The sequence below is a fragment of the Triticum aestivum genome, chromosome 3D (assembly GCF_018294505.1).
Source record: "Triticum aestivum cultivar Chinese Spring chromosome 3D, IWGSC CS RefSeq v2.1, whole genome shotgun sequence".
Taxonomy (NCBI): domain Eukaryota; kingdom Viridiplantae; phylum Streptophyta; class Magnoliopsida; order Poales; family Poaceae; genus Triticum; species Triticum aestivum.
In genome coordinates, this window is record NC_057802.1 from 612,037,519 (window position 1) to 612,046,387 (window position 8,869).

Sequence of the window (8,869 nt, forward strand, 5' to 3'; positions counted from 1 at the left end):
AAACGTCTGGGGAGGGCCTGCTGGGGGTGCGGCTGGAGATGCTCCTATATATGTGTGTGTGGGGGGGGGGGTATCATTTAAAAAAGAAACTCTATCATTCATAAACTTAAATGCATTCCATGCAACCAAAAAAAAAACATCTCTAAGCGAACAGATGAATCAAGCCATGCGGTTAGACATTTTCCATGTCGATTGCCGCACACGAAAATAATATGGAACCTCATAAAAAGCCTCTAGATTTAAAGCTAGTGTATACAAAATAATATATTGTTCGTATACAGGGATTTTTTTTTGCGGGGATCATAGACAAGGATTTTGACCCAAGGAAAATATCTTAGAAAAGTGGACAGACCTTTTGTTGCAACAGAGTCATTTCATGAGCAAGAAATTTGGGGGGTTGGCCCTCTATAAAGTCATACTGGCGGATTGATCCTTCTATTAAGAAAAAATATCGCCAGACAAGATGGGATATTATTTGTCGACCAAAAGACCAGGGGGGTCTTGGGATCGAGAACCTCGAGGTGAAAAATAAGTGCTTGTTGAGCAAATGGCTTTATAGATTATCGCAGCATTCCAAAGGAAGGTGGGCACAAATCCTACGCAATAAATATTTGCACTCCAAAACTCTAGCCCAGGTTACTGTAAGACCTAATGACTCACCATTTTGGAAGGGACTCGTGAGAGTGAAAGAAACCTTCTTCCATAGGGTGAAGCTTATTATTGGGACGGAACAACAACAAGGTTTTGGGAGGATACGTGGTTAGATGACACACCGCTAGCTCTCCAATATCCTTCCCTGTATCATATTGCTCAACGTAAGGAAGATTACATAGCAACGGTGATGCAGACGGTACCTTTGAATATGCAGTTTAGGAGGTCTCTAGTAGGGGAACGTAGTATTTCAAAAAAATTCCTACGATCATGCAAAATCTATCTAGGAGAAGCATAGAAACGAGTGGGGAGAGTGTGTCCACGTACCCTCGTAGACCGAAAGCGGAAGCGTTTAGTAACGCGGTTGATGTAGTCAAACGTCTTTGCGATCCAACCGATCCAAGTACAGAACGCACGGCACCTGCGTGATCTGCACACATTCAGCTCGGTGACGTCCCTCGAACTCTTGATCCAGCTGAGGCCGAGGGAGAGTTTCATCAGCACAACGGCATGGTGACGGTGATGATGAAGTTACCGGCGCAGGGCTTCGCCTAAGCACTACGACGATATGACCGAGGTGTGTAACTGTGGAGGGGGGCACCGCACACGGCTAAGACAATTGTCTATTGTCCCTTTGGGGTGCCCCCTTGCCCCCGTATATAAAGGAGACGAGGAGGAGGCCGGCCAACAAGGGGCGTGCCAGGGAGAGGGGAGTCCTACTAGGACTCCAGTCCTAGTAGGATTCGGCCCCAACCTTTTTTCCTTCTACCGGAGGGGGAAAAGGGGAAGGAGAGGGAGTAGGAGAAGGAAAGGGGGTGGCGCCCCCTTCCCAAGTCCAATTCGGCCTCCGCCCTTGTGGGGGGCGCACCAGCCCCTTGTGGGCTGGTTAGCCTCCCTCCTATGGCCCATAAGGCCCATATCTTTTCCCGGAGGGTTCCGGTAACCTCCCGGTACTCCGGAAAAATGCCCGAATCACTCAGAACCATTCCGATGTCCTAATGCAACCTTCCAATATATGATTCTTTACCTCTCGACCATTTCGAGACTCCTCGTCATGTCCGTGATCTCATCCGATACTCCGAACAAACTTCGGTCATCAAATCACATAACTCATAATACAAATCATCATCGAACGTTAAGCGTGCGGACCCTACGGATTCGAGAACTATGTAGACATGACCGAGACACATCTCCGGTCAATAACCAATAGCGGAACATGGATGCTCATATTGGCTCCTACATATTCTACGAAGATCTTTATCGGTCAAACTGCATAACAACATATGTTATTCCCTTTGTCATCGGTATGTTACGTGCCCGAGATTCGATCATCGGTATCCTCATACCTAGTTCAATCTCATTACCGGCAAGTCTCTTTACTCGCTCCGTAATGCATCATCCCACAACTAGCTCATTAGTCACATTGCTTGCAAGGCTTATTGTGATGTGCATTACCGAGAGGGCCCAGAGATACCTCTCCGATACACAGAGTGACAAATCCTAATCTTGAACTATGCCAACCCAACAAACACCTTCGGAGACACCTGTAGATCATCTTTATAATCACCCAGTTATGTTGTGACGTTTGATAGCACACAAGGTGTTCCTCCGGTATTCGGGAGTTGCATAATCTCATAGTCAGAGGAATATGTATAAGTCATGAAGAAAGCAATAGCAAGAAAACTTAACGATCATTATGCTAAGCTAACGGATGGGTCTTGTCCATCACATCATTCTCTAATGATGTGATCCCGTTCATTAAATGACAACACATGTCTATGGTCAGGAAACATAACCATCTTTGATCAACGAGCTAGTCAAGTAGAGGCATACTAGGGACACTCTGTTTGTCTATGTATTCACATATGTACTAAATTTCCGGTTAATACAATTCGAGCATGAATAATAAACATTTATCATGATATAAGGAAATATAAATAACAACTTTATTATTGCCTCTAGGGCATATTTCCTTCAGAACGATGGACCTCTCTTGGCTACACTTAGTCAGGAGGTTAATGGAAGTTCACCTATCAGATCAGGGAGACTCTTTCAACTGGAAGCTAACGAGTAACGGAGTGTTCACGGTTAAGTCGATGTACTTAGATCTTTGGCCCAATCCCACGATCGCTTCACATTTGGCGAGTTAGGTTCCCTTACAAATTAAGATTTTTATGTGGTTTGTTCACAAACAAGTGATCCTTACCAAAGATAACTTATTAAAGCTGAGATGGGTAGGTAGCTCGCGTTGTTGTTTTTGTGTTCATGATGAAACAATACAACATCTATTTCTTAATTGCCCTCTCGCGAAGTTACTTTGGCGGTCTGTTCATGTAGCCTTTAATATTATTCCTCCAAATAGCATTGAAACATTGTTTGGAACGTGGCTAAATGGGGTGACTACTCATATCTCGTCCAATATTCGGATTGGAATATGCGCACTTCTTTGGGCTATATGGAACTGCAGGAATGATATGATTTTTAGCAGAAGACCTATGCTTAATTTCTTGCAGGTTATATTCAGGGGTACGGCATGGATCCGTATGTGGTCATTGCTCACTCCTACGGCCTCCAGGGAGCAGCTGGCTACTGGGTGCAACCGATGGAAGATGGCAGCACGGGTTTTTTTCAACCGGTTTGGATGGCGGTCACTGCATAGGATAGGTCCTTAGTGTATCTCCGTCCAGCCGGATGCGGCTTTGAGCTTTGTACTCTTTATTTCTTTGCTCCTTTTGTGAGTTGTACTTTGCAGACCAGACTTTGTTCGATTCGTCGTTTTTAATAAAGTGGCCGCATGCATCTCTTGAATGCAGAGGCCGGGGGATGACCTCCTTTTCAAAAAAATGTTACAAGTCAATAATTGGAAATACAATGATAATTCAAATATTTTGCATAAATGATTGTTCTATCTAGCCCAACTAATGTCTTCTGTAGGATCAACTCTTTGCTGTTGTTTCCCGATGATACTTTGAGTTAGTGAAAGCTCCGTTAATCAACTTATTTGAGAGATTGAGTTTGAACGGACAAAATGTTGTAACCCAAAATGGGCCAAGAGGGACAACACAATATAATCATATAAAAAGGAGTAGGATCTTTCTTTTTTCTTTTTCTTTTTTGAGAAGGAGGTCGAAACCCTAAGCCAGCGTGTTCGTGTGATCCGGTTGTACACAAATCTCAAAGAAATATTTGCAGTCCAAATCACTGTTGGACCGTCCAGAATAAGTATGAACTATCTATCATTATATTAAATTAAGCTTAGAAAAGTCTCAAAGCCCACCCTGCAAGACAAGAAAAGTAGGACATAAAAGCGAAGTGAAATACATTTGTTTCTCCAGTGCCCCTCAGTTTATACGTGATTTAAATTATTTCTTTAGCTCTATAAAAATTATATTAATATGTAGTGATAACGGAAAAAATGACCCTCAATGGAAAAATTAAAATTCAGAGAGAAAATATCTTAGGAAAAATATCATGGCAACTTTATTCAAAAGGGGCCTAAAGTATATTGGACATTAATGCACACATGCTAGAATCTATCCACCATATGCAAGAATTTTGATTCCAATAAGCAAAGGAGAAAGCACTTTTATTGCTAGTTGTGGGATATATATAGATGCTTGTTTGAACTTGACAGGGCAAGCAAAAGTATTCCCTCCAAAATAAGAAGGGGCTGGCCGAGAGGGACACCAGGCCACCACGGAATCACATAAGAAAAAGTGTGACACGTGACCGCGTGATCGGGCGGAACACGAATCTTGAAGAAATATCTGGGGTTCACATCACCATCGAGACCACCAGGAAAGCGTGCGGGAAGACGGTGGTGAAAGTAGACGTGCCACGGGTGAAGACGGTGGTGAAAATCAATTTCTCCGATGTTAATCCAGAAACACCAAAATATCCAACATGGCCTTATAAGTTGGGTTATGTAAGACAAAGCCCTATAATTAGTAAACAAAAATTTATTCCAAAGAAAAACATCTCAAAACTAAAGAGATGAATCAAGCCATGTAGTCAAACATTTTCCATGTCCATGGTCGCATACGAAAATATCTATGGGACCTCATAAAAAGCCTCGGGATTTAAAGCTAGTCCACACAAAATAAATTCTATATATCCTTCATATACACGGATTTTGATCCGGACGATTTTTTTGAACGAAAAGTGAAAAGACTTTCACTGTAACAGAGTCATTCCATGAGCTGGTAATTAGAAATTTGGGTATACGAAGTAAGTTTGCCAGCTTACTCATTTCGTGGTACGAGTGAATATTTGGACATAAAATTGGCAACCGAAGTATTTCACATAAAAGGATCATTCTATCTGGCCCATCTAATTGCTTTTTTTCAAGAGCCACTCCTTGCTGGTGTATCTCCTTGATACGATTGAGTCTCTGAAAACTCTATCAATCAAATTTTTTGCTAGCAAGTTTGAGCGGGCAAAAGGTTGTGCTCCAAAATGTGCTGAGAGGGGCAACACAACGGAATAGAATCAATTGTAATCTTGTGGTCCGGTTGTACATATAAATCCCAAAGAAATATGTAATCATCGTTGGACTGGTCCATACTTATTTTCAAATAAGGTTAGAAAGGTCTCAAAACCCATCCCTAAGACAAGAAAAGCGCGCCATGAAAACAAAGTAAAAAAAACATTTGTTTCTCACGCGCCTCCTCAATTAACACGCGGTCTCTAACTCCATATAAAATGAGTTTTGGTTCCACAACATTTACAATATTCATCTGAAAACACTTCGTATATATATTGATAATGCAAAAAAAATGATCCTTAATGCGCAAATTAAATATCCTAGTCAAAATATCCTAACAAAAATATCTATCGTCGGAACTTTATACCAAGAAAGGCCCAAAGAATATTGGGCATTATTGCAGACAAGCTAGGCAGAATCTATCCACCATCCATGCGCAAGAAAGGAATTTGGATTCCAATAAGCAAGCACAAGGGAAATCACTTTTTATTGCTGGCCTGAGCTTGACCGGGCAGGCTAAGCAAAAGTCTCCCCCTACAAAACTAAAAATGGGCCGCCCGAGAGCGACCCCGGGCCAGTCCAGGCCACCAACGGAATCGCATGAGAGAAAGCGACGTGGGCGTCCGATCGGGCAGCGCACGGATCTCGAGGCGGCATCGCCGGTCCACGTCGGCCGGGGAGCGCACGGGAAATTACGATCGTGCCATGCGGAAAGGACGACCGCGATGGGAAAAGCGTATCGAAAATATCGCGGTGACCGGTCCACGTGGCCATCCCGATCTGCGCTTTATTCCCTTTTGCGGCCATTAAATTATCCCCCGCCCCCGCCCACCTCATCTCGCCCCACAAAAATATCTTCTTTCTTCCCCTGCTTGGCTAGGCTCCCCCCTCCCCCCTCCACCCTCCACCCACCCACCGCCGCCGGCCGCCGGAGTTAGCCCGGCAGGTAGAACTAGATGATACGGAGATGGCGAGGGTAAGCCTGCTGATCGGGTGATTCGTCGGGGCTGGATTGGAGCTGAGAGGTTCGGCTGGGTTGGGTTGAATTTTTTGGCTTCTTGATTGGGTTGGGGATCCAATCCGTCCAATCCAATCCAAGCCATGGGGGAGGAGGCCGGCGGCTACGATTTTGACTTCGGGGGAGGCGGGGGAGGATATGGCGGGTACGACGGGCGGGTGACGGAGTGGGAGACGGGGCTGCCGGGGTGCGACGAGCTGACCCCGCTCTCGCAGCCGCTGGTGCCGCCGGGGCTCGCCGCGGCGTTCCGCATCCCGCCGGAGCCGGGGCGCACGCTCCTCGACGTGCACCACGCGTCCTCCGCCACCGTGTCCCGCCTCCGCTCCGCCTCCTCCGGCAACGGCCACGCCGGCACCGGCGCCAACGGCGCATCCTTCCCCTCCTTCCCCGGCAAGGGGGCGGCGGCTGGGGATGACAGCGGCAACCGGGACAACAACTCTGCCGAGTCGGCCGGGGAGAAGTCGGCGGCGGCGAAGCGGGCGCGGCTGGTGTGGACGCCGCAGCTGCACAAGCGGTTCGTGGAGGTGGTGGCGCACCTGGGCATCAAGAGCGCCGTGCCCAAGACCATCATGCAGCTGATGAACGTGGAGGGGCTCACCCGCGAGAACGTCGCCAGCCACCTCCAGAAGTACCGCCTCTACGTCAAGCGGATGCAGGGCCTCTCCAACGAGGGGCCCTCCGCCTCCGACCACATCTTCGCCTCCACGCCCGTGCCGCCCAGCCTGCGCGAGCCCCAGGTGCCCCACGCCGCCGCCATGGCCCCCGCCATGTACCACCACCACCCCGCGCCCATGGGCGGGGTCGCCGCCGGCCACGGCGGCTACTACCAGCAGCAGCACAGCGGCCACGCCGTCTACAACGGGTATGGCGGACACGGCCACGGCGGCGGCGTCTCCTCCTACCCGCACTACCACCACGGCGACCAGTAGGTGAAGATAAAGATCGGTCCAGATTCAGTCATCAACAGATGCTCTGCTTCTCTCTGCTTGTGTGTTTGCTCCTGCTCATCAGTCAGTCAACAGAAGTTGTAATTGTAACCTGTAATCAGTCGGTCAGTCAGTCCAAGATCCATCGTCAGTCTAGCATAGGCCTGTGTGTGTCTCGATCAGTCAATCAGTTCACAGCTGCGGCTGGGCATAATTGTTAAGAAGAAGAAGAAGAAGATTAATTAACAAGGGGAGCTGAAGTGAAGTTCCCGGGATAAGAAGATTAGCAATAAGAACAGTGTTACAGAGTGTGTGCTCTGTTTGTGTATGTATGTAATACTGCTGCTGGAACTGCGAATCTTGAACTGCTGCCCCCATTTTGGGCAGTGGCAAGATCATAATATGAAGCCCAACAAGGGAATTAGGATTGTGATTGATAACCTACATGTATGTATGAGTGTGAGCTTTGTACGTAGTCTACGGTATAGACTAGTGTAGCATGCGTGTGTGCAGTTTTCCCCTGAAGCACACACGTTCCTCCACCTCGATCATGGCCTCCCACGATCACCATCGTGGCCCAGACGCCCTCTGATCCAACTGTATATGTACCCCCCAGATCAATGCAAAGAGCGTGTTCGATCTCTCCACTGAAACAGTGATCTTGTACTTGTGAATGTGTCCTGTCCGGCCATTTTGGGACCTGAATATCAAAATTGGTACTGGCTGTGATCTCTTTCCTAACTTAAGCATGCGCTCTGCTGCTGGAACTGCACATTTTGGGCATGACAGGGCAAGACAAAATCCCAATTACTAGAAAGAAAATTAGCATTGTGATGTTGAACCGAATGTTGTCGCTCTTATCAACCATTTTGGGATCTGATGTTCAGAGAGGGAACTAACTTGGAACTGGCTGTGATGTAATCTGTGATCTGATGTACAACTAACTGTACATCTTAGCTGCAGCTCCCATTTCGGGCAGGGAAGGAGAAAGTCCCAATCTGAAACCCAGCAAAGGAAATTAGGACTGTGATCTGGTACCGAATGTTGTCATGTCCTGACCAACCTACCATTTCTGGGTCCAAAATTCAGGCAAAGAACCGACTGGGATCTCTGTCCAAATTTAGGCACATACATTTTCCCACCTCAGCAGGTTGTTGCGCCTAAACCATCCCAGACAAGAAGAAGAAGATCCTTGCTGCTCTCTGAAGCGACGCGTTTGCTTTTGTCCTGACCAAATTTTCCTTCCCAAGATGGTTGCGGCTACAGCAGCACACATTCAGTAGCACAAGATGAGAGTCCAAATGCGTTTCAGGAAGCTGAAATTCTGTGATCCGTTCAATGATATAGATTCCGGCATCGCGGTCTGGCTCCACTAGTGTACCGGCTGGTCTGGCGTCGTGGATAAAGATTGGGACGAAATCGAGAAAGATGTGGCCATATGGGCCTGCAAGTGGGGTGTCTGACAGAGACCGGGACCTGTGATGCTCGTCTGTAGCTGCAGCTGACGAGAGGAGGAGAAAAGTGCACGTATGTATCTCTGTATGTGTGTCTCCAGCCCGTGCGTTATCCATCACCTGTGTGCTGTCTGAACTACACTTCTTTCTTCTTGATTACACCAGTCCCAAGCCTTCAGACTTATTCGGATTTTCAGCACCGTTTTCAGTGTAATCTGAGATTCGAAGCTACGATATTTCCAAGGGAAACGTTGGGTACCGGCGGACCGGCCGAAGCTTCGGCCAGTCGCGCACGCACTGCTCGATCGTGTAGTCATCCACGGCTCAACATTTCCCG

The 8,869-nt window shown here is 47.2% G+C and overlaps 1 protein-coding gene across 1 annotated transcript; it reads left to right on the forward strand.

Moving 5' to 3' along the window:
* The first annotated feature begins 5,974 nt into the window (after positions 1 to 5,974).
* On the forward strand, positions 5,975 to 7,520 carry LOC123080986 (transcription factor PCL1). The gene has a single exon (XM_044503946.1). The coding sequence runs from the start codon at positions 6,236 to 6,238 to the stop codon at positions 7,079 to 7,081; it is 846 nt and encodes a 281-aa protein (XP_044359881.1). The 5' UTR covers positions 5,975 to 6,235; the 3' UTR covers positions 7,082 to 7,520.
* Positions 7,521 to 8,869: the final 1,349 nt, after the last annotated feature.

What these genes read in the sequence shown, in the direction of transcription:
- LOC123080986 (XM_044503946.1), top strand. Translation starts at nt 6,236, where the DNA reads ATGGGGGAGGAGGCCGGCGGCTACGATTTTGACTTCGGGGGAGGCGGG.